The following is a 26,589-nucleotide window of genomic DNA, read 5'->3' as shown; positions in this document are numbered from 1 at the left end:
TGGGCGAGTGGAAACCAAACATTTTACAGTAAGTGGATCTGTGCTTGAGTCCCTCCTTTTGAAATCTATATGTCATGATGTCATATTGAAATAAAAAAAGCACAAACTGATGCGCTCCGTAGTGTAACACCAAAGGTGAGTTGGTAACGCTAAGTGTGAATTGCGCTTACCACATGAAGTTGTACTCCAACCAAGTACAACAATGGAACAGGGCGTATCATCATCCAGGTAGCAGAGCGGGATCAATGGAAGCGCTGAGACCAGATAAGAAGTTAAAAGGATTTATTTCCCATAATGCAACGCGTTTCACGGTCACCCGCTTCCTCAGGCATCATGATGCCTGAGGAAGCGGGTGACCGTGAAACGCGTTGCATTGTGGGAAATCCTTTTAACTTCTTATCTGGTCTCAGCGCTTCCATTGATCCCGCTCTGCTACCCGGAGATTGCTTGTTTTTATCATGATGTCATATTGACAGGGGAAGCCTTCAAAAGGTATGAAGTAAGCCAAAGAGGACGTGAACCCTGAGTTTTCCCCCAATTTTTTTTTTTTTAAGCCACTTCAGGTCCACTTCGGACCCTGCGACTTGCTTGTAGACTTTTGTGATCTGGAGACAGAGTTGGCGGAGCACACCATTAGAGGTGCTTTTTTTTTTTTTAAAAAGGTACCCATATACATGGATCACATTTTTTTTGGCAGACAGCTACCTCTCTCTACGCATCCCGTTATACACATGAATGTTTGGCTTGGCTGAATGCTCCTGTATTCTGGAGAAAAGGGGATAAACTGCTGCGAGGAGCTGATCTCTATTGACATCCAACATGCCCGATCCTCCAGATGATGTCAGGGGAGAGTTGGCTCGTCCCACTGATATCAGAAGGTTCGGCCAACTTTTTTTCCTCTCTCACACGTATGGGAGCCTTTAGTAAAAAGTTTGGTTTGTTGTCCTCAGTGTCACTCACAGTAGATACATTTAGGTAGGTCATTACACTGTTGCAGAAGCGTACTTACCTGTGGTTTCTGTCTACATCTACTTTCCTGACAGTGTACTGGCTGATCGGAGCTGAAGCCTGCTTCACCATCTGTGCCGTCTCATTCCTGATCCCAATCATTTACCTCAGACGTGTGAAACTGAATAATAGAAAGGAAGAGTAAGAAGGCTCAGGAAAGGAGAAAGCTCTGAAGACACTGCACTATGGAGGATGGCCATGTTCTTGGCCAAACACTTGAAACTTGTTTTTAAGCCCTTATAGGGTGTGTACAAATAATGTGAGATCTGAGATTTCCTTGTATTAACTGATCTGTACAGTTCTCAGTACTGGAACATTTTGCCCATTTTAAATTATGTAATGGATGATCACTCATTTGGAATTTGTGCCTTAACATTTTGGCCTTCTGGTTACAACCCTATGATCGGAAACCCCAGGGGCCTTTAAGCTTTTTACCTCAGATCAGTAAAAATCAGCTTGATCTCTGAAGAACACTTTTAAGACCTTGTTCACACATTGTTTTCTGGTCTGTATTTTCGGTGGTAGAAAAAAAAAAGTTTTTTCATGAAAATTAAGATTTTTAATGATTTGAAATACCAATGAAATTTATATTTAAAAGACATGCTGCATTATGGTATATAATACAACAAGAGATGAGCAAACGTACAGTAAATTCGATTCGTCATGAACTTCTCGGCTCGGCAGTTGATTACTCATCCTGCATAAATTAGCTCAACTTTCAGGTGCTCCGGTGGGCTGGAAAAGGGGGATACAGTCCTAGGAAAGAGTCTTCTAGGACTGTATCCACCTTTTCCAGCCCACCGGAGCACCTGAAGGCTGAACTCATTTATGCAGGATAAGTCATCAACTGCCGAGCCGAGAAGTTCGTGACGAATCGAATTTACTGTAAGTTCGCTCATCTCTAAATACAACTTTTGTATTATGAGTAATGGGGGTCTAGGTGCCTCCTAAAATGAGAGATAATAGTGCCTTTTATCATAGCTATTACATAAAATTGCATATTGGGCTTTAGGCACGCTTGATGAGCGAAGTTACAGTACTTCGATTCTGCACGAACCTCGCGGCTCACCGAGCCGCGAGGTTCGTGCAGAATCGAAGTACTGTAACTTTGCTCATCTCTAGTGAGCTCTATAAAAAAAAAAAGCCCACAAGGGAATATTCTCAAGAGCATCTTAGAAGTTTCTCTTCATCTTTCATGTGGTTAAGTCCCCACCCTATGAGAACAGTGCACAGCACAACCAGATAAGTCTTTGGGAGAGAATAAACAGGAAGGGGAGGGGGACTGCTGAGGGATATGATACAAATAACCAAAAAGACAAAAAAAAAAAAATCTGAGCTCTAAAAGTTATACTATATACAGTGGTCCCTCAACATACGATGGTAATTCGTTCCAAACAACGCATCGTTTGTCGAATCCATCGTATGTTGAGGGATTCGTGCAATTTAATACTCACCTGTCCCCGCCGCTCAGGACCGCGCCCTCACCGCTCCCGATGCTGTCCCAGGGGCTCCCGATGCTGTCCCGCTGCTCCGGTGTCTTCTTCGGGATCCTCTGGCTTCTTCTGCATCTTCTCCGGTGTCCGGGCCTTGCTTTCTGGTGACGTTATTACGTTGCTGCGCCGGCACGGTGTGCGCAGGACGTAATAACGCCGGAAAACGAGGCCCGGACCCTGGAGAAGATACAGAAGACCACCGGAGGATCGCGAAGTGGACCCGGAGCAGCAGGGATATATAAGTGAACCTGTCCGGGATGCTTAAACTGCTATCGGACAGCAGCTTAAGCATTTTGCACTGCCGGAAAGCAGTTTATGCGATGGCCCCGACATATAAAAGCATCGTATGTCGATTTGATCATATGTCGGGGCCATCGCATGTCGGGGGGTTACTGTACTTACATTTTAAAGACCATTTTAACCTTCACACTCGTTCATCAGGTGAGAAGTCGGCTGTGTTTGTGTAAACAAAGCCTTATCAGCCACAATTCCAAACAAAAACTGTCCGTAAAAGTGAGTGAAAATGACTAAATACTTTTGCAAAACTGTATTATATGAAAGCTTATACAAGGTTTTTTTTTTTTTTTTTATAGTTTTTCAATGTGCGGCAGTGCACACATTGTAATTAAAGAAAAAAAAAAAAAAAAAAGCATGAGCATGTTCATTAGTTACTGCTGTAAGAGATAACATATAAAAGAAATAACAAAATCACAGAGTAAAACAGAAAAAAAAGGCTGTAAAGATGTGAAATAACCTGCAGCAAATTCCTACAACTATGTATTTTTACCCATATTTCTATAAACCATCACTGGCCCTATATGGCCTAAAGTGTGTCAGGTTCATAGTGGTGAAAACCTTCAACCTACTCTCTATCGCTAAATTTACAGAAAATTGGGGAACAGTCTCCATAGAAAACAAATGGTGGACATTCTATAAATCTACATTTTCCAGTGGCACTTGGAAAACGGCACCAGCTCTAAAAACGGCAATGCATTTCCGAGCATAATTTGCAGAAACAATGAACAGGTTCATAGTTTCTGCAGATGCCAAAATCAGCAGCGGACATTTTGCCATGTGCACTAGATACCCATTAAAATGGAGTGGAATATTTCTGCAGAATTGCACAGTGTGAACATGGCTATGGCTACCTTCCGACCAAGCACCTTCTGGTATCAAGGATGCATAGGTCTGACTCAGCTTTCTGGCAGAGCCCCCTCTATACGGTATTACAGGAATAGCAAAGTTGAACAGGGACAGGTTTCCCTTATAGTGAAGGTTAGGCCTGGACTACACTATTTGTAGGGCTATGAATTGACTACCTATTGAGCTACAGCTGCAGAACAAAGCGATCCGACCAGAGAGACAAGAGTTTAACGGAGAAAAAAAAATAGTGCAAGTTTTTTTTCCCCTCCGCTAAAATCCTGTAATAATTACTGCATCACCGACAGACCCCATGTAAGTGAATGGGGTCCGTCAAGACCCGATAGCCATTTGCATCCGACCCGTTTCAGGGTGCAAACGGCCATGTATACCTAACCCAAGTCGTAACAGTGACCTGCTTAAGTCAGTAATCAGCAACAGGAGAATACAGCAGCACACTGCTAGCACAAAGATATAGATAAAACATGAGTATATAGATGAAACATGAGTATATAGATAAAACATGAAAAGCTATACAGCTGTAGTGCAACAAATGAAAATATGAAATTATAAAACAGTGAGGTACTTAGCTTGCAAATTTGGCAGCCAAATAGCTTGGACCGTCCCACCACGGTAAGGTGACCTCATTTTGGGACGGTCCAAGCTATTTGGCCGCCAAATTTGCAAGCTAAGTACCTCACTGTTTCATAATTTCATTTGTTGCACTACAGCTGTATAGCTTTTCATGTTTTATCTACCGTATTTATCGGGGTATACCACGCACCGGCCTATAACACGCACCCTCATTTTACCAAGGATATTTGGGTAAAAAAAGTTTTTTACCCAAATATCCATGATAAAATGAGGGTGCGTGTGTGCGCGTGTATACCCCGATATACCCCCAGGAAAGGCAGGGGGAGAGAGGCCGTCGCTGCCCGCTTCTCTCCCCCTGCCTTTCCTGGGGTCTAGAGCGCTGCTGTCGGCCCTTTTCACCCCCTGGTTATCGGCGCCGCTGCCCGTTCTGTCCCCCTGACTATCGGTGCCGGCGCCGACAGCCAGGGGGAGAGAAGGGGCAGCGGCACCCATTGCCGGCGCCGCTGCCCCCCCCCATCCCCAGTGGCATAATTACCTGAGTCGGGTCCGCGCTGCTCCAGGCCTCCGTCGTTGCTATGCGCTGAACGGCGCGGCGCATGACGTCAGAGCGCCACGCCGTGCATAGCAACGATGCTGGGGACCAGCGTCATTGCTATGCACGGCGCGGCGCTCTGACGTCATGCGCCGCGCCGTTCAGCGCATAGCAACGACGGAGGCCTGGAGCAGCGCGGACCCGACTCAGGTAATTATGCCACCGGGGATGGGGGGAGGCAACGGGGCAGCGGCGCCGGCAATGGGTGCCGCTGCCCCTTCTCTCCCCCTGGCTGTCGGCGCCGCTTCTCTCCCCCTGGCTATCGGCGCCGGCACCGATAGTCAGGGGGACAGAACGGGCAGCGGCGCCGATAACCAGGGGGTGAAAAGGGCCGACAGCAGCGCTCTAGACCCCAGGAAAGGCAGGGGGAGAGAAGCGGGCAGCGACGGCCTCTCTCCCCCTGCCTTTCCTGGGGGGGTATCGGCGTATAACACGCACACAGACTTTAGGCTAAAAATTTTAGCCTAAAAAGTGCGTGTTATACGCCGATAAATACGGTATATACTCATGTTTCATCTATATCTTTGTGCTGGCAGTGTGCTGCTGTATTCTCCTGTTGCTGTATATTTAGCCCAGCAGCCTGCACCTGTAAGCTACGTCCATATAATTGTTTGGAATCAATAGTGCTGGCCAACTTATTTTTCGGTTGTAAGTCAGTGATCAGCTAGATGGGGGCTTTCTGCATGTCAAGGTGAAAGCAAGAAGTGCTGCTCAGCTGGGACTGTTGGGAAAGTCACAGCGAGGTATTGGGGCAGCAGAGTATAACTTTCTTTTTATGTCATGCAAGCCCATGGGCTTGAACTATATGAAGGACATCCTCTTTAACAGGAGTACTCCAGTGGAAAACTTTTTTTTTTTTTTTTTTTAAATCAACTGTTAAGAAAGTTAAACAGATTTGTAACTTACTTCTATTAAAAAAAAAATCTTAATCCTTCTAGTATTTATTAGCTGCTGAATACTACAGAGGGAATCCTTTTCTTTTTGGAACACAGAGCTCTCTGCTGACATCACGAGCACAGTGCTCTCTGCTGACATCTCTGTCCATTTTAAGAACTGTCCAGAGTAGGAGAAAATCCCCATAGCAAACATATGCTGCTCTGGACAGTTCCTAAAATGGACAGCAGAGGTCAGCAGAGAGCACTGTGGTCGTGATGTCAGCAGAGAGCTCTGTGTTCCAAAAAGAAAATAATTACCTCTGTATTATTCAGCAACTAAGTAGTACTGGAAGATTTTTTTAATAGATGTAATTTAAATATGTTTAACTTTCTGGCACCAGTTGATTTAAAAAAAAAAATATATATAAAAAAAAGAAGTACCCCTTTGATATTTAGGAGGTTGAATCAACAGGGGTTCATGAGGTTATTTAGCGCTCATCCATTATTACGGGATAAAGTGTCCTGCTTAGCACAACTAGGTTTGTACTGTTCCTGGCACCTTCTATATGAGTGGGAAACGTTAGTCTACGGGATGAAATTGCCAACCAGGGCGCCTCTAGCTGTTGCAAAACTACAATTCTGCTGGGACTTGTAGTTTTGCAATAGCTGAAGGCCCCCTGGTTGGAAAACAATGCAGTAGTTCATGTCATTGCATCTTCATTCTAGCTCTCAATAGGGACTCCCCAACTCATGCACATCCATCGGTGCTAGCACAGGTCAATCAATGGCCAGAAGGTATTTTTTCCCCTCAATTTCTACAGTTTTTGTCTGTTAGTGTATTTATTGTGATCTCTCTCTATGCAATTTCTGGTTTCCCGCCAGATTGCAGTCAACATAACACGCTCACATAGGAAACCCATAAACTAGTAGGGAAAGAGATGATGTTTATGTTTCCATAGACGGGAGCGGAACTCTGTTATCAGGAGGCAAAGGCCGATGAGAAAACAATAGCGGCTAAACTAGATAACAGGGAGCAGCTGGGGAACTGTCATCCTCTCATTGAGGAAGCATTCTGGAACTTGTAGTACCATTAGAGGTTCCAAAAGCAATAATGGGAACAGGAAGTGTTGTTCGGAATATTACCATATTTTCAGGCATTTAAGAGGACTTTTTAACCCCGTAAAATGTTCTCAAAAGTTGGGGGTCGTCTTTAGACATAAGCGAAGTTACAGTAAATTCGATTCGTCACGAACTTCTCGGCTCGGCAGTTGATAACTTTTCCTGCGTAAATTAGTTCAGCTTTCAGGTGCTTCGGTGGGCTGGAAAAGGTGGATACAGTCCTAGGAAAGAGTCTCTTAGGACTGTATCCACCTTTTCCAGCCCACCGGAGCACCTGAAAGCTGAACTAATTCATGCAGGAAAAGTCATCAACTGCCGAGCCGAGAAGTTCGTGACGAATCGAATTTACTGTAAGTTCGGTCATCTCTAGTCGTCCTATACGCCGGAAAATAAGGTATATGTAATGGAAGATCTCCATAGACAGCCTCCTCTATGCACATACTCCACTTTTCCCAACCAGGGTGCCTCCAGCTGTTGCAAAACAAAGTCCCAGCATGCCCGGACAGCCTTTGGCTGTCCGGGCATGCTGTGAGTTTGTTTTGCAACAGCTGGAGGCACCCTGGTTGGGAAACACTGACATAACTAATGCATTTATAAGTGTTCTGTCAATTACTAAAACAATCCTTTTCCTACATGGGAAAACTGGGGTAAAATGTACTAATTTTCATGACAAATGTGTTCATTAGTAATTGTGTTACTTTTTTCTGAGAGTCTTTTGTATTATTTTTTTCTTCTATTGTGTATTTTTTCACCAGTTACATTTTGGTCATGAGTTTTTTTGTTACCAATAAACATTTATGTTTTACTTGTACATGACTTGTCTCTACATGAATAATTCGTTTTTTAAAGCCAATAATCAATGGTAACAGTCTAGATATTAAAGGACAGAGTCAACAAATGTGGGAGGATTACACAGACTACAGCCCACAAGAAAAATAATGTTACAATAGGAAAAGTGGAATTTTACTAATAAAGAAGCAAACTTAAATCCTATTTACAAGGCTGGTTTTAGGAACATTCAAAAAAATCCAGACTGATCACTAAACACCTGACAGAGAACACAGGGGTAAGTTTCCTGATCTTGGGCTTAAAGGAGAACTAACAGTGATGGCAAACCTATGGCACGCCAATCCCCCTCTGTGGGCACGCGGCCATAATTCACCTGGCAGGGCAAACAGAGACATCCCTGCGTCCCGAAAGATCTTTTCGGGACACAAGGGTGTCCCGGTTACCTATCTACGGCCCCGCGTTAACCTTAAAAACGCCCATAGGAACGGAGGAGAAAAGCATAGAGGAGGAGGACGTGCGCTGGCTGGCATGATAAGTTACCAGCTACATTTCAGCTTTGGTGCGCCGACCACCACTCCTCCGGTCCCAGGACCTACTACTATGGCCTACAGGCTATAGCAGTAGGTCATGACCCCTGACAGGAGGAGCGGTGGATGTAGCACTGTGAGGCAGTACACAGACATACAGCCTCCAGCCATACACTGTATATGGCTGAAGGCTGTGTCTGTGGTGGTGGGGGGGGGGGGGGGACCTAAAGTAGGGGAACTATGCTGCCTACCTAATGTGGGGGGAACTACAACCTAATGATGGGGAACAACCACCTAATATGGGGGAGCTATACTGCCAACCTAATGTGGGGGAACTACAACCTAATGATGGGGAACAACCACCTAATGTGGGGGAACTATACTGCCAACCTAATGTGCGGGAACTATACTGCCAACCTAATGTGCGGGAACTATACTGCCAACCTAATGTGCGGGAACTATATTGCCAACCTAATGTGGGGGAACATACTGCCAACCTAATGTGGGGGAACATACTGCCAACCTAATGTGGGGGAACATACTGCCAACCTAATGTGGGGGAACTATACTGCCAACCTAATGTGCGGGAACTATACTGCCAACCTAATGTGGGGGAACATACTGCCAACCTAATGTGGGGGAACTACAACCTAATGTGAGGGAACTATACTGCCTACCTAATGTGGGGGAACATACTACCAACCTAAGTTTTTTTTTTTTCTAAACTTAAACCTCAGTATTCTGATTTCATCGCTGTGCTGGCACTTTGAGGGAAAAAAAGTTGGCGTGCATTATGTTTTGGGCACTTAGGCTCAAAAAGGTTCGCCATCACTGCCCTATAAGATAGGGGATAAGTGTCTGATTACAGGTGGTCCAATTGCTGGGATCCCCCACAATCTCCTGTCCGGCTATGTGAGTGCTCGTTTATCTCTGGCTCTCACAAAGACAGTGCATAGAGGGGGCGTGTCGACCACTGCCGCTCCGTGCACAAGGAAAGTTGGTGTTCTGAACACAAATCTTCAGAACACCGGAGCACCAGCGATCGTCCCCTTGCGATCAGACACAGCAAGGTCCCCTTTAACCAAGAGGGCAAGGCTTGATGGTCCATCAGTGTAGGATTGATGCTCCAGGAACTCTTCTTACAGTAAGGTGGAGCATAAACATGGCTGATCTGCTATTACACAGAAAGCATTTAGTTCCAAACAATTAGACAAGAGGATCAAAAGGAAAAAGGTGAAGGTAAGAAAAGCAAAAGTTATTAATTTTTTTTGCAAGTTATGAATTTAGGAGGAAGTTAATTACCTTTCTACACCTGGTTTTAAAATGTAGAAAAGTAAAATGTTGGCGCAAGCTCCTATTTTGAACTATTATATGTCAGTTGCATCAAGAGTGCATGGCCTCCCCACTCCCACCAGATTTACTAAAATTTACGCCTGCAAACAAGTTGTAGCTAAAATCTACCTAAATCTGGGGGATCTAAAGCCGGCAGAATTTTTACTTAAAAGGGGTACTCCGCTGGATAACATCTTATCCCCTATTATACGGTGCACAAAGCAAAGTCCGCTCCATGCCGGATTACTGGCGACTACAGCCACCACATTCCCTCCACTCTTGTCTATGGGAGGAGGCGTGATGGCAATGTACTAGCCGCCACACCCCCTCCCATAGAAATGAATGGAGAGGGAGTAGCGTGACGTCATGAACACGGAAGCTCCAAACTTCCATGTTCCTGTCGCTACTGGTCCAGAGATCGCGGGGGTCTCCAAAGGCAGGACACACCTGTGATCAGACATCCTATCCCCTTTTGGATAGGAGATAAGATGTTATCCGGCGGAGTACCCCTATAAGACCATTGTGAAATACGCTGGTCTAAGTAAATTCCACCTGTTACCTAGTGTTCTTTAGGAAGGCAAAATGGGTTATCCAGCCTGTGAACATTTGGTAGCCTTTCCTATGGATATCTCGTTCCTGCTGGGAATCTTGGCCAGTAACATGCACGAAGGTCCTGCATTGTTACTGCGCAAATGTGAGATTTTCCAACAGGATTAGACTGTCACTAAAGGGAGGCCTGTAAATATTTATAAGGATTTATAAGGGTAATGCTTCCAGTGCCCTGAACAATGTAACTTGCATATTGCTATTTATTAATCTTTCTCGAAAACTGATAAGGAAGGTAGCCTGGTGATCAGAGTAGTATGGGCTAAAATGCTGAAATATTCACTTTAATAGCAAACTGTATAGGTCTCAGACATTCACAAGGCGCAGAAAGACAAATTGAGGTAATGTTATTAATAAAAAGCTTCACATCAGGAGTTTAAACAAAATTTATTTGTGAGTAAAATAAACAATACAAGGAAAGAAGAAAAAAAAATACATGACCCTTTTTGAAAAGTATTAATACATAACCATACTAATCTGTGATACAACGACCTGGAATTCAAATCATTGAAAAAAAAAAAAAAAATAGAATGTGTTTTTTTTTTTGTTTTTTAAATCAAAATGTGTTTAAGTGAGAATAAATTTTAGTGGGTCCTTAATAGATAGAGGTCCCCATCATGTAGTCAGTGATGGGAGGTGAGGAGCTATGAATTACATACTGGGTGATTGTATATAGAGAAACTTATGTGAAAATAATTTATCCAGCAATATTTGTCACATCAAAGTGCATTATCTTTCACAAAGGTTTTTATTTGGACAGTAATAGAATTTATCTATAGGTTTCCAGTTATAATGCTCATAGAATTATGTTCAAAGCCTAAAACCTGAAAGTACAAGTGTAAGGGTGCATGCACACCACGTTTTCACTCTACGGGTGCCGGATCCGGCGGGGGGAGTGCGTGCGCTCCCCTACCCCAGCTGGACCAACGCCCTAATCCATTGACTTTAATGAGCCGACCGAAGTCCCCATTTTACTTCGGTTGGCTAATTTTTGACCCGTATCCAGTTAGGTATACCTCAACAATGAGGGAAAAAAAAAATAATCCATACAATCACTGTCTGATATTTAAAGAAATTATGGTGGAAAATAAGTATTTTTCACCTACAAACAAGCAAGATTTCTGGCGCTCACAGACCTGTAACAACTTCTTTAAGAGTCTCCTCTGTCCCCCACTCGTTACCTGTATTATTGGCACCTGTTTGAGGTTGTGGACAGGTGTCTTTTATACTGATAACAAGTTCAAACAGCCACACTCCAAACTCCACTATGGCCAAGACCAAAGAACTGTCAAAGGACACCAGAAACAAAATTGTAGACCTGTACCAGGCTGGGAAGACTTCTTCACACCAAGCTGCTTGCCTATTGCAGATTCAATCAACTGTGGGAGCAATTAGAAAATGGAAGACATACAAGGCCACTGATAATCTCCTTCGATCTGGGGCTCCACTCAAGATCTCACCCCGTCGTGTCAAAAATGATCATAAGAACGGTGAGCAAAAATCCCAGAACCACACGGGGGAACCTAGTGAATGACCTGAAGAGAGCTGGGACCAAAGTAACAAAGGCTACCATGAGTAACACACTATGCTGCCAGGGACTCAAACATGCAGTGCCAGACGTGTCCCCCTGCTTAAGCCAGTACATGTCAGGGCCCGTCTGAAGTTTGCTAGAGAGCATTTGATGATCCAGAAAAGTATTGGGAGAATGTAATTTGGTCATATGAAACCAAAGTAGAACTTTTTGGTAAAAACTCAACTCGTCGTGTTTGGAGGAGAAAGAAGGCTGAGTTGCATCCAAAAAACACCATACCTACTGTGAAGCATGAGGGGTGGAAACATTATGCTTTGGGGCTGTTTTTCTGCAAAGGGACCAGGACGACTGATCCGTGTAAAGGAAAGAATGAATGGGGCCATGTATCATGAGATTTTGAGTGAAAACCTCCTTCCATCAGCAAGGGCATTGAAGATGAAATGTGGCTGGGTCTTTCAACATTACAATGATCCAAAACACACTGCCTGGGCAACAAAGGAGTGGCTTTCTAAGAAGCATTTCAAGGTCCTGGAGTGGCATAGCCAGTCTCCAGATCTCAACCCCATAGAAAACCTTTGGAGGGAGTTTAAAGTCCGTGTTGCCTAGCGACAGCCCCAAAATATCACTGCTCTAGAGGAGATCTGCCTTGAGGAATGGGCCAAAACACCACCAACAGTGTGTGAAAACCTTGTGAAGACTTCGGCTGGGTTCACATGACGTTTTTCCCCATACGGGAGCGGCCGGTATGTAATTGATTTCAATGAACCGACCTGAGTGAACTGGTCGGCTCATTCTTTCCCGTATGCGGTTTTCTATCGGAACTAAAACCGTAGTAAACCACGGTTTTAGGTCAGGTAGAAAAGCGCATACGGGGAAAAATTGAAATCAATTACATACCGGCCGCATACGGCAGGGATACAGGAGCGCAAGTTTTTAGCTCCACCCTGCCATATGTGCTCCCGTATGGGGAAAAATGTGATGTGAACCCAGCCTTACAGAAAACGTTTGACCAACAAAGGGTATATAACAAAGTATTGAGATGAACTTTTGTTATTGACCAAATATTTATTTTCCCCCATAATTTGCAAATAAATTCTTTAAAAAGCAGACAGTGTGATTTTATGGATTTTTCTCTCATTAGGTCTCTCATAGTTGAGGTATACCTATGATGAAAAATACAGGCCTCTTTTTTTAGGTAGGAGAACTTGCACAATTGGTGGATGACTACTTTTTGCCCCACTGTACCACTTAATAGGATTCCATACTGGGTCTGCCTGACATGGCTTGGGCAATCTAACCAAAAGAAACTATGCAACAAAGTTTTCATGTCTCTGCTACCTGGACCTTTGTGAATTGAGTAAAGTGAACAGAGCTGCAGGCACTTTTGGACAAATTGTCCAATTCATGTTACAGATGGGCACAGCGCTCTGTTGTCTCCATCAAATATCTCCCCTTTCTAGGCTTCCTAAATTCTAAGTAGAGCACTGAATGTTAAGTCAGGATATAATGTTTTTTTTGTTCCCCATTCTAAATAGAATAAAAAAGCTACGTAATAATGCACTGTAACAGTTTATATATAAATACAACACCTGTCAGATAGCAGGTAGCCTTGCTAAATAACTGGAGTGCACTTTTATTATTTCATGTTTGAGGCCACAATCCCTGTAATACGCTTAATTCACACTTTCTTCAGGGCTAAACTGAGATTTCAGGTCAAGTAGAGATTATTCAAAGACATTAGTTTTCCAATAAAACAGAGATGAATTACTTCTTTAGGATATGTTCACACATGCATAATTTTGCTGTAGATCTGCTGCAGATTTTGCTGACCATTGACTTCAATGGGCAGAAAAATCTGCTGACGCAAATCTGCATCAGATAATATGCACGTGTATTTAGCATGGAAGACTCAAGGGTTACAAACATGGTTTTCTATGTTTATATACTCTTACTCTGCAGTACAGATCTGTGCAGCAACCGGGCTTCCCAACTTTATGAGGGAATCTCACCTTTGTAGAATGAACATTCCAGGTTGTTGAAAAAAGAAAAAAAATGGAAAAGTTGAGATGGTACCTAAAAACCAAGTTACATCCTTCAACTCAACTCTGAAATAAAGATTATTCCAAAAGTTACCTGTGGCCTACAAATAGTTAAGGCAATCCAGGCTGTGGGGTAGATTCTTGCAGCTTATCAATGTGCTAGTTACATATGGAAAAGGTGCTCAGTGACGTTACTGGCACAGTGGTCTACAAGCTGTTAAACTATAACTCCCAACATGCTGCAGACCAATGGCTGATAAGACTACAGTCTGGCCCACAATATGGCTGCCTACAGTAAGGGTGTAGGTGACAGGAATAAACTCGAAATGAGAATGGTCACTTAGTAAATGCAATGGTCTATCGTTCAGCATCTATATGGATTGTGTAGGCATGTCAAGACTGAAGGTGCATTCACATTTTGGTTATTAAGACAATGTCACGTATCTTTCTAGTGTAGCTGCTTTACATCCAAAAAGGAATGTAGGTATCTTAATGTATACATGGTTTACTATATGAAGCAAGGATAGAGTGCCAAGCGTTTAGAGAGACTACTGAGGGCAGCTACCTACAGGCAGTGTAAACAGAGATGCACCAACATAAAGTGGTATAGCTATATAATAACACAAGTTAGGACCACAGTTTGATCACAATAAAATATGACAGGGGCTAGAAGACAGTATCCAGTCATATCACATGTGCAGTGTTATGTATGAAGTGAATGCACCATTTAAGTTCATATCCGTCCTTTAGAATAGGCATGGGAATGGAAAAAGCTGTGCAGACAAATGGGCAGGAAAAAAAAAAAAGTGGTCTAGATATTCATTCCATGTCTTTAAGGCAGCAGCAGTTCCTAGTGATATAAAAAGAACATAATTATACCAGCAAATAGCCATTATTGGCTAGAATTAGGAGAGCGAGAACTGGGTAGACTCTGCGAAAGCGCTTGTGAGCAGGCAGGCTGGGAAAGGGTTACTGGTAACACTTGCAATTGTAAGCAGCTCAGTGCACTGGAATGGGATGACTGTGGGGGCTGTTGGATAAAAAGGATCATGTTGCTTTAAGGAAAAGCGCTGTGATGTGGTTTAGTCATTCCCCTATGGAGTGAAAGCCCATTATTTACAAGAGGCATGCTACGGGAAGCCATCTTCAAGGCGGGGTGGGAGTGCAATAATATACAAACTAAATAAAAAATATAAACAGGAAAATTTGAAAGGATTGTGGGGACATCTACACGGTGTGAAGTGAACAGTTTGGAGTGATGAGCCGCTGAACACACAGGTTAGCACCTTACATGGAAGGAGACATTTCCCCGCGTTAACCTTTTCACAGTCAAACTACAACTAGCAGGTTCAGTTATTGTGGGTTCTTGCATTCCTTTATATAAATGAAAAAGACAAAACACGATCGGGTACATTCTAGTGGTTACTGAACTGACTTCTCAGAAACATGACAGTGTTCCTGCAGCTCTTTAGGACTCGCTCTTCTTTTTGTTCTTTTTCAGAAAGGAAGGGGTGCGGAATTTTTTCTTCTTTTTGGAGGGGGATTTTCCTGGAGACTCATCGCTGCCTGCATCTGCCTGTGCGGTGGTGTCTGCTGCTTGGGGAGCATCTGTCTGTGCTGCATCCTCCGCTGCCGGCGTTGCGGGAGGAGACTCAATGTTCTGAGGTTCGGGCTCTTTAGTTCCTTCAGGAGAGGTCGTGGTCTCTGTGTGGACCTGTGGGAGGTCTTCCACAGAAGCCTTGTCTTCTTCATTTGGTTTTGCAGATGTTGGGAAGCAGAGGGATTCAGATGGCTCATCTGGAGTGAGGTCGGGTAGAGTCTGCTTAAAGGTTGCGGCATCACTGTCATCTCTGTAAATCTGTTCGTGCTGAGATTCTGGAGAGGGATCAAACATACAAATCAGTAAGAGCCACTGTGTTATATATACTTGCTATAGAATAGGACAGAAGCTGTGAAATGTTATTACACACTTATACATCGGTAATGACTGTCAATGATCTATTACCAGGTGGTATCAGGAGGAAACTTTTTTTTATTTTATTTAAACAAGCACAAGAGAAAGTTTTTTCTTCTCATCTAAATTTATTCGGAAGTGTGTAATACATTTACTATACATATTTCAAAAGAAAAAAAGGAAGAAGGCGACAACACCCACCTCCAGTATATGTTAAAAGCCAGTTAAATGATGTAACGTACAGAAAGAAAATCATTTGGCTGTGTCTTAGAATTACCAATTCAATATTAGAAACTGGTTAGGAGTAAGTAATAATTGGTCACATGACAGTACTAGATCATTGATGTAGGATCATGTTAGTTCTTCCTCCCAATCCCCTCACGTCAAGGAAAGAGGAAGCATTAGAAGTGACAGAAAACATTGCTATCCATGTTCTGGGTGGACGCTTTGCTTTGCCTTTGTTAAACCCCATAATAATAAAAAATAAAATTAAAAAAAAAAACACACTTGAAGGTTCTTTATCCTCACATATACCAACTATGGTCACATAGGTTACTGTGTTCATGTATAAAGATGTGCCTTAAAGGGGTACTCCGCCCCCAGACATCTTATCTAGGGGATAAGATGTTAGATCACCGCGGTCCCGCTGCTGGGGAGCCCCGGGATCCCCGCTGCGGCACCGTGCTATCATTACTGCACAGAGCGAGTTCGGGCAATATAGGGGACGGAGCAGCGTGACGTCATGGCTCCGCCTCTCGTGACATCACGGCCCGTCCCCTTAATGCAAGTCTATGGCAGGGGGCGTGACGTTCGCCATGCCCCCTCCCATAGACATGTATTGAGGCGGGGCGTGCTGTGACGTCACGAGGGGCGGAGCCGTGAAGTAACTATGCTCCGGCCCCTGTATTGCCCGAACTCGCTCTGTGCAGTAATGATAGCGCGGTGCCGCAGCGGAGATCCCGGAGGCCCCCAGCAGCGGGACCACGGCGATCTGACATCTTATCCTTTAATACCTTTAATCTTTGGCATTCTTCAGCTTTTGTATTGCCCACTATTCTGAGCGCTCCCTGGGTGGGGCGTCTCCTTAGGGGTCGCCCTTCCCCTTTTAGATATACCATGGTAGCTTACTGCAAGCCTTCTTTGTATACATTTTTGTGGGCATGACCTGTCTTCTTGTTATTTGCTTTTTGTTTCTCTTTGGATTTATATATTAGAAAATTCAATAAAAATTACAGTTGGAAAAAAAATAGATTTGGTCACATAGAGGTAGATTTGTCATTTTTAGGGCCTGTTAGCACTATGGAATATTCACTCAGAGAAATTAATTCGGTGCTATGCAAAGGAATGTTCATTCTTTCAGCAGATCCCAAGATCGGAATCTCCTTGGCACATTTTTCTCAGCAAACACGTCAAAGGAATACATCAGGAACAAAGGGAAGGGAAGAAGAGATAAGAGCTCAGCGGAGCTCGTGGGGAGACTGTCCAGTTTCGAGGGTTACCCACTTGATCACATCCCTGGGTGTGACCAAGCAGGTAACCCGAAAAAAAGGACCATTGCACCACGAGCTCCGCTGAGCTCTTGTCTCTTTTTTCCTTCGTTCCTGACGTGATGGATTAAAATAACTACAGCAAGCATATATTGGGCGAGTACTGTTTCTCTATTTCTACACTAAATAAAAAGGGTGAAGGAAGCCCATTAAATCATCTCATTACTTTTCAATGAAGTAAAACATAACCATGTAAAAGGCATTTCCCTTTAAAATTTATTGACTACATCATACACAGTTTTGCAGCAGATTCACTGTAGATTTTGCCCCTGCTACACAGAGTGGTGAAATCTGCTGTGACATTGGTGACAAAAGTAATCTGCAACAGAGTTGGGCCTAGTTGACATGTCATGTATTCGAGCAGATCAAAAATGACAATGCTGGATCTGCAGACTGTCTGATGTTCTCCACTGACTAATAGGGGAAGTAAGGTTTCTAGCATACCGAATGGCATTCTTCTGACCAAAACAGCTCTGTATTCCGCACTATTTCCCCCAAAGTTTTTGCCAGCAATGGAGGCTCCTAATCTAAGGCAGACATGAATACGGCCTGAACATGATCATATTAAGGCATGAAAAAACATGTCTTCAGCATGTGGATGTGGTTTGTAAGAGCTTATCCACTATCCACCACATATACTATACTGTAATCCACAGTGGATTTTAGCCTTATAGAGAGCTTTTATTGGCCAATTGTAGTAAGCAATAAAGTCAATGTTTATTGTGACTCACCCACATATATAGACACTTAAAATATGAAACCAGATGCAGGATCCTGTTGGGCTATTGAAATTCAGCCAATGAGTCTTTTAAGGGCATACACAACCAAGCCAGTCTTATGAGATCCCTCCTTCATACCAAACTACTACCAAAAAACCAATGACAGAATTCCTTACAGAAGTTATACCATACACGACTTGATTGGTCAATAAACAAACACCATCCATTTGTCTTAGAAGCAAAAAATTATGGGTGTAAATATCAATTCAGATAATGGGTTGGGTGCCTAAAGCTTGTCAGTAGGGTGGAAAAAATGATATATAAACAGCAAATTTAGAAAACAACAAAAGTAACATTATTACATTGCTCTTAAATCACCCTTCACACTCTTTCTTTACATTCTGAAAGCAATGATGTGCAGTATTACCGGTATCAGTAATGACGCTAGTAAGTATGGCATGTCATTGTTCCAAGGGTATAAACATATACATGAAGGGGGCCTCTAGAGCATAGGCAATAGTGGGCCCAGAGATTTAAAGCCGATCTGTCAGCAGTTTTGCATCATCTACAGAACCATATACATGGGTCAAGGAGGGGAGTAGAGCCATACCTGTGGTCTTTGCCATGAAGCTTGCACAATCAAGATAAAGGTTTAAAGGTCCGGGCTGCCACTGCCGCAAATGCTCAGGAAGAGAGACCTACTTGTTAGGTGCCCAGAAAACATTCCTGGCCATTCTCTTACTTTTGACTGACAGCTGGAACAGTATCCTGAATGGACACTTAACTTATCAGTCTTACCTGAGAGGAAGGTTGGGAACACTTCATGCTGACAGCTCGGGCTTCAAACAAGTAGATCCTATTTCCTGGGCACTTGCATTACCAAGGTAAACGTTGTTTGAGTAACCAGCCAAGATGCATCAGGTGTTTATGGACTCCCCTCCCTGACCTCTGTATGGCATATCAGTAGTTCTGATAGCTCAAAGCTACTGACAGGTGTGCACCCAAAATGTATTCCTCACAGAGGTATTGTCTTGTTGCAGTGGCTTGAAAATGGCGCAGAGCCATAACAATGATTGTGATTTTTAATGTCTGTGTAACCCATCTTTGGCTCAACTGCGTAACCTCCATGACTATGGGTTGGCATTCCTGCCATTGTCACAAGTCTCACACCACCTTATAAAATCAGAGAGCTGTTGGCCAACATCTAACAAATACCAATTGTAACTAAATACTTGGTTTATTTGCAGGTAGTTAATTAAATTAATACAAAGATGCGATAGAATGAAGCAAAGCACACAAGGATCTGAGGAAGAAATAAAGGAAAACGGGAATAGGATTGAAAGAATGAGATGATACTTACTATGGTAACAGGTATTCTTTAGCATATCCATCTCCTGTTTGTTTGGCAGCCACAAGAAAAAAAAAAGCACAAGTAGAAAAAAAAAAGTCTAATGCATTCATCGAAGATGTTTTATAGTCAAATGAATAGCTGGCAACAATCTTGAGATGATATAGGCGAGAAATGCAGAGGTGAATGCGGATAACTCACAGACATATGACCTCAATATGAAGGGGGAGGCAGGGGTGCACAAACAGTGCGACTGCACATACAGACAGAAGGCCTGCCTTAGGATGGGTATTCTTGATTCCACGGACTGATATATCGGTCACATTTATTGCACTTATTTTAGTCTAGGATCAGTTTGTATTTAAGCACCTTGCTCATTGACTCAAATATCACGTATACTGTAGAATGCATTTTTAATACAGAATATAGATTACTAGGTTTGTGATACTAGTCTGAGTGATACTTTAGCACCACTTGCTATGTATTAAAAACCTAATGCAAAAGGAACACTGAATAACACAGTCTCAACAAACCAAGCATAAGGCTATGTCCACTGTCATAAACAACTTCATGTTTTATCTACACAGCTTCTATGCAGCCTTTGGGGGAATGTATCATTGTATGTGTAAATCAAGTTCTCACTGTTTACCTGTGTATAAGTTATGTGTATTTGAGTCACATTTATCAAAAAGGAGCATGTTCTCTTTAGGATAACCCATCAAAGGTATGCTAGCACGTAATGCACAAAAGAAGAAAAAGTATAAGACTGTAGTGCAATCATGCAAAGACACTGTCTGCTGAGGCGTTACAAAAATAAGACATGCATGGGACTTCTGGCAAATATGCATCCAGATCGCAATAGAAGCAAACTCATAGGTTTCCCCATAAATTTTAAAACAATATCCTGCAGCCAGACCATCGCTGGATGTATGCTTTAAGACATGGTGCAAAGTTGCTTCATTTTGCATGTAATGCAGCAATATAGGTGTAAAAGTGGACACAGACGTTAATCCAAAACTGCCTCGTAGTCAGGAATTATACAACAGTTCTGGAAAAACCCTTTAATCTGGAATAACCCGACTGTGCAGAATTTCATGAGGTTAGGGCAAGTGCTGGCAGTGGAAAAAGGAAAGGCTATGGTGAAGCTGCAGTGCACAGGACTAACGTATGAAGTTATGTGTGGAGGTTTGGTAATTGTTTATTGTGACTCATTTATTTATACTGATTTCTACTTAAAAGGGGTAGTCCAGTGGTGAAAAACTTATCCCCTATCCTAAGGATAGGGGATAAGTTTGAGATCGCAGGGGGTCCGACCGCTGGGGCCCCCTGCGATCTCTCTGTACGGGGGCCAGGCTCTCCGGCCAGATAGCGGGTGTCGACCTCCGCACGAAGCGGCGGCCGACACGCCCCCTCAATACATCTCTATGGCAGAGCCGGAGATTGCCTGCCGAAGGCAACACTTCGGCTCTGCCATAGAGTTGTATTGAGGGGGGCGTGTCGGCCGCCGCTTCGTGTGGAGGTCGACACGCCCCCTTCCCGCGGGCTGTCGGGGCTCCGTACAGGAGATCGCAGGGGGCCCCAGCGGTCGGACCCCCCGCGATCTCAAACTTATCCCCTATCCTTAGGATAGGGAATAAGTTGTTCACCACTGGGTCACCACTGGACTACTCCTTTAATGTACCAACATTTTAATAGACAATCAATATTAAAACTGAGCAGATAGTCATGTGAACATTTCTCAAGCAAAGATGTAATGCTGTCAACACTGTCTATATGAATCATGCACTAGAAGCCATGTATGTTAAAAGCTGTGTGTGACCTGCATGTTTTGGTTCATTTTATGTCAAACAATTGTAACTTTTACAAATCCATAAAATGTAGCAAACGCAGGTGACATTCCCAAAGGAAAAAACTCTGTATGAATGAATTACTGGCAAAGTGAATACAAAGTGAAAACTTAACACATCATATCCTAAAAGCCAGACAGATGTAATAAAAAGAACAAAAAACTCCCAAACCACAAAACCCTGAAGCTTGAGTGGTATACATTTGATAAGTTAACATTGTTTAAATTACATGTAATGTAACCTTTGATAAGGTAGCACAATTGATATGACTACCTTGGATTCTGGGCCAATTGCTTTAATAATAATAATCCCCATGTGATCGATCATATACAAGGAGCTACAGACATACCTTCCTCTTGCTTGATGGGGGTGCTGGGAGGAGTGCGGGTTAGTGAATGGTCAAGAGGAGTGTCCTTTTGTTCTGTCACCTCTTCTGGGGGCTCTAAAGGCATAAGAATGATTATTTACATATAAACATCAGCAAAATAAAAATCTAATATAACATAACCGATTCTGCAGAATAAATCTGCACATTAGAAATCACTTTGGACTTCCAGACTCCAAAAATCTCCAATAGGGGGGGGAAAAAAAAAATGAATAAAAAAAAAAAATCTGTATATATTTATTAAAGATAATATATTTTAAAAAACAAAAAACATTTTTCTTTAAACTTTTTAAACTTTGGCTTTGCCAAGGAGATGCAAGCATGCACCACTTCCATTTTGTTTTAAGTGTTTAACAATTTCAGCGTACTAAATGTTACCTAGTTGTATTGGATTGCCTTGAATTAAATAGTCCAACCATGTTTTTTGATAGGTGCTCTTGCACAGTGCAGTTTTTGCTGCAGCTTTGAAGCCAAAACAGGTGTGTAAAGAATAGATTCCTCCATAGTACATCAGCAGTGGTTTTCATGCCATTCCCCCCTTTTAATATATTTTTAAGTCCCTATAACCGTTCTTCGCACCTGGGCTTGTTCAGATTGGTCATAGGGATATTATGAAGATAAAAATGGTCACATTAACATCTAACTTCAACTATTCAAAATTAGACGTGAACAATGATCAGAATCCATCTGAAGTCCTAATGACCATGCTTAAAAAAACAAAAAAAAACAAAAACAAAAAAAAAATGATGGGGCATAAGATGTGTGATCGCAGGGGTCCTGCTGTGACGTTACGTCCCCGTCTCGAAGGCAGCGCCTGGCAAAGAATGTCAGGGGGCTGCACAGAGACTGCGGGGGTCCCCTGCAATCATACATCTTATCCCCTATCCTTTGGATAGGGGATAAGATGCATAAAGCCGGAATACCCCTTTAAGTTCAGCCTACAACTTCTAGCAGCTAATTATGCAGCTTTTCATAAAAACATTACAGTGATCTCTTAATTTACAATGGCCTCAGCATACAATATTTTCAACATACAATGGTCTATTCTGGACCACTGTAACTTGAAACAATCCTCAACATACAAAGCTACGGACAGTCCAGATCTGTGAAACATGTCAAAGGCTGGAAGAACCGACCAATCAGAATGGGAATTTCACTGCTAAAAACACCTGTACTACAATAGTAATAACATTGTAACTTGAGGCACCACTATATTTAATTTAATAGGGGAACAATATACTGATATTAACAATTATGACCTGGGCCTCAGTTCTCTAAACTAGGGAATCTTGCAATCTGTATTTTCTTTTCCCCACATAGAAATTTTTGGATCTAGAAGAACACAAGATACTATATTACCCATAATTGGTATCAGAAGACATAATTTGCGGTGCCAGAATCAAGAGATAGAATCAATGTTTTGTTAGACAATTTATGATGAGGCTGTAGATAGATGATTAATACTGTAGATCAGTGGTTCTCAACCACACTGTGCATTATATATCTATTGTACTATTGGAGCTAGGATGTAGCTAAAGGTAGCGCTGCTAGCATTTAGCAATGTCCTGAAGCACCAGGTGACATTATTATTAGTTACAGGGGGCATAATAATCCAATTGTTATTAGGGGGGGGGGGGGGGGAATCTGATTTGAGATAGAACTGCTGACAGACTTTAAACAGCGCTTATGGTAGCATTGTAAGCTTGGCTTTACTTAATCAACATTAAAGGGGTTCTCCACTGCCCTGCCTTCCGGAGCTCTGCTCGCAGCGTCCGGAAGTTTATTACTCCGAACGCTGTGTGCGGGCTTCCGTGTTCGAGGCCGACCCCTCGTGACGTCTGCCACACCCCCTTCCCATAGACTTTTGTTGAGGGGGCGGGCGTGACATCACGAGGGGGCGACCTCGAACACGGAAGCCCGCACACAGCATTCGGAGTAATAACTATCCGGACGCTGCGAGCGGAGCTCCGGAAGGCAGGGCAGTGGAGACCCCCTTTAATACATGACCATTTTCTTGTGGATACAAGGTTGGAAACACTTATCACTGGGGGTGCATCATTTGAAAAGGTTGAGAAACACTGTTGTAGATCACAAAAGAAAAATCAGCCCATTCTTGATGATTTGGGAGATCCTGTAATTATTATTACTTATTATCATTAACACCATGGAAAGATTGTCTGCACCAGATTTGCAAAGGGGTGATTAGAAATGAGAACATTTGCGACACGTGCTCTCTGTAAATATACCTGCAAAATTAAGCACAAGATTGGAGCTGACGTTAAGAGCTCGGATGACAGCCGTGTGAAACTCTCTGTGGGGAGACTCCGGTTTATGTGTCTGTTCAAGAGAACCATCCAAGTTCTCCTCTCTCTCTGGAGAAGACACCTCAATCACTGGTAAATTGTCAACCAATGATTCACATTCTTTCGTCACATTTGTGACTTCTTCTGATGCATTAATTGGTAGAAACTTGGCCTTGACTGACAGAGCTTTAACCAACTTTAGCTGTGCATCTGTAGACTGTGCATAGTGACCTTTCGAGTCTGTATACATTGCTTGTTCCTCCATATTTCCACTACTTAGGATGGAGGCAGCTAGGATGTATATAAATAACATACACCAATGAAAAACCAAAACACATAAAACATAATGACCAAATCTATTTACTGTGACTTGTGATAAATTAGGAATAGTGTGTTAAACATTTGACTGATCACTTCATCCTTAGGACAAGCCAGCAGGTATCACAGAAGTAAAGCATCCATTACACAGCCTTCCTAGAATACATTTATAGGACTCTGCGTGGCCATACTATTTGGTCAAATAAGGCCATGTTCACACTAATGGTATATGTTGGCTGTATTCACAGACATTTACCTCTGAAGTGTCTAAAAGTGATTATGCACCCTGCGTATGTGAAAGGACTATTCTTTTTGGTTTACACAGGGCAAGTATGTCTGTTTGAGTATTCAGATGGACACTATCAAAAATGTAGACTGCAAAGAATACATTTTTAAAACAGAATTACACTTAAGGCTATACACTATTGTATAGAGACCATGAACAGAGGCTTACCATTACAGTTTCACGAAAAGGACTATGGACACATGCTTTATGTGGTCTATAAAGAAACATTCATTCCCTTGAATTAGTCCTTTTATATTGTGTGTAATACACAGCTGTTAACTGTGCATAAAAAATGCCTACTTTTTATGTTATTCAGGAAAAGTTTTATTGTGTTTTGAAGCACAGATAAAAAGGAACATCCCCTATGGAGGTAAAGGCAACATACATTACTGACCTAAATCCTGTGTGTAAGAGAAGCATTAAAAGTGCTGTTGCAATGTCATGTTCATGTATATTACACAACACATTCAGGAACACACCTTCAGCGTCTTTCTGCTTGCGCTCCACTTCCCTCCGATACTCATCTAGCTCTCGGTCGGTCAGTTTGTTGAAGGGGTTCGGCCCAGCGGTGCCTACTATGACCTTCGGCTGATACTCTTTCTCAATAATTGCTTTTGAAGCTGTTATCAGCTCTCCCTAGAAAAAGTATTCAAGAAAGCAACATTTTTAGGATCCTAACAGACAATAAATCTGTTAACTCACTATGTGGGGGGAAACAAAACTTACAAAAGAAGCAAATACATGAAAACCACTTGTTTTTTTAAGTTTTTATCTGTTCCTTTTTATTACATTTTGTAGGCGGCCACTAACTGGTACCACAAGTACGGACGGACATTACAGGTAGCCTTACAAGTTGGCTCTTGTCATAACATAAAAAATATGCACTTAGGTCGGTCATGGGATGAGTTCACAGCAATAGATTTCTATTACTATACCACTGATGCAATCAAAAAGCAAGGCTTGACTTCTACTTTAAAGAAGAAGTCCAGTGCTAATAAATGTATCCCCTTATCTGCAGGATAGGGGTTAAATGTCCGATTTGCGGGGGGCCCGACTGCTGGGACCCCCGACTCGTCACCCACAGCAAGTCAGCTGGTACAAACATGACCCCTCCAATAATCTCTATGGGAGAGACCGAGACACTGGTTCCTACAGCTGACCTGTTGGCTTTGAAGCGCACTCTAGCAGTGAATAGCCGGGGCCAAGCCAGAGCCCCCTTATGGTAAAAGATATTAGCACTGGACTTCATTTAATTATACTATTACTATATATTTGATTACTTTATGATTGGTATGGAAGCAGACAGTAGAGGACCTCTGTGGCCTTTGCTTTCCAACCTTATTGCAAATTCCTTGCAAATAAGCCAACTTCTGTTAAGGCTTTCAACCCACTTGTAAGTGCAAATCAGGAAATTCAATCCTTTAGGCTGTGTTTACATGGTGCACCAATATTTGCACTATTTTACAGAAGTTTGTGCAAATTGAGTAAAATAGTGTAATATATGCCACGATTTCACCAAAATCATGCCCAAACTATTCGGAAAAAACACACTGTGTGAACACAGCCATACATGCATCTAATGAAAGTTGGAAACATTCTTTTCTTGCTTTTAAGGTGGCATGACAATCCCACTAACCAACATCATGGCAGCTGCTACTTTGCACATATGGTATTTTAGGCTCCCATTCCATAAAAGTTAGCATTACATATCTGTGTCTTCTTGTTTTATTACTGTCTGATAGTCTATTATTACCCACTGTGTAACTATCTTCAACTTACATCTCTGTGGATGTTGCAGATACTACAACTCAGATCATGCACTGACAGCCCAAGACTGTCAATGCATGATGGGACTTGTAGTTTTACAACCATCTGGAGAGCCGCAGGTTAAAATAAAGCTTTTCTTTGTCATACAGTACATATTCTCAAGGATCTATTTGTCTGATTTTTGACATCCATTCGATAGGCTGAACGGCATTGGTAGCTGCAGTGAGAACAATCACATCACTACATATGTATAAACACAAAACAAGCTTGTAATTTTCACAACAAACTTGTAGTATAATGTGGTGTTAACACTAAAATCAATGATCAGAAGGCTCCAAGAAGTGCCATGCAAGAGCAGATCAGCATTAGTCTATCACCTAGCATGTCTGGGTGCATGCATCCCTAACCTACGAGACACACTGATTCAAAGGGCAATACTGCACAGGATGTTGCATTTCAGATGGGTGGTG

The 26,589-nt window shown here is 42.6% G+C and overlaps 2 protein-coding genes and 1 long non-coding RNA gene across 11 annotated transcripts in view; 1 reads left to right on the top strand and 2 right to left on the bottom strand.

Annotated features, from left to right (window-relative positions):
- Positions 1–1,131, bottom strand: part of LOC130352676 (uncharacterized) — a 49,989-nt gene extending 48,858 nt beyond the window's left edge. Inside the window, exon 1 of the long non-coding RNA XR_008888428.1 lies at positions 1,010–1,131. This is a non-coding gene — a long non-coding RNA (uncharacterized LOC130352676). The remainder of the gene's footprint in view (positions 1–1,009) is intronic.
- Positions 1–1,646, top strand: part of MFSD10 (major facilitator superfamily domain containing 10) — a 75,781-nt gene extending 74,135 nt beyond the window's left edge. For all 3 annotated transcript variants that reach the window (XM_056555001.1, XM_056555000.1, XM_056555002.1), the window contains exon 13: positions 1,044–1,646. In XM_056555001.1, the coding sequence (XP_056410976.1) occupies positions 1,044–1,153 (110 nt within the window). In that variant the 3' untranslated portion in view covers positions 1,154–1,646. The remainder of the gene's footprint in view (positions 1–1,043) is intronic.
- An 8,797-nt stretch (positions 1,647–10,443) lies between these two features.
- Positions 10,444–26,589, bottom strand: part of ADD1 (adducin 1) — a 95,719-nt gene continuing 79,573 nt past the window's right edge. For 4 of the 7 annotated variants that reach the window (XM_056554995.1, XM_056554994.1, XM_056554993.1 and 1 more), the window contains exons 13-15: positions 24,832–24,988; positions 21,410–21,502; positions 10,444–15,520 (exon numbers count right to left, since the gene is read on the bottom strand). In XM_056554995.1, coding sequence (XP_056410970.1) covers positions 15,114–15,520; positions 21,410–21,502; positions 24,832–24,988 — 657 coding nt within the window. In that variant the 3' untranslated portion in view covers positions 10,444–15,113. Of the gene's footprint in view, positions 15,521–19,224; positions 19,260–21,409; positions 21,503–23,691; positions 24,040–24,831; positions 24,989–26,589 lie in introns of those variants that run through there. The other 3 variants (XM_056554999.1, XM_056554997.1, XM_056554998.1) reach the window with 3 other exon arrangements.

The sequence above is a fragment of the Hyla sarda genome, chromosome 1, assembly GCF_029499605.1.
Source record: "Hyla sarda isolate aHylSar1 chromosome 1, aHylSar1.hap1, whole genome shotgun sequence".
Taxonomy (NCBI): domain Eukaryota; kingdom Metazoa; phylum Chordata; class Amphibia; order Anura; family Hylidae; genus Hyla; species Hyla sarda.
Note: the sequence above shows the minus strand (reverse complement) of the source record. Positions and strands in the feature narration are given on the sequence as shown.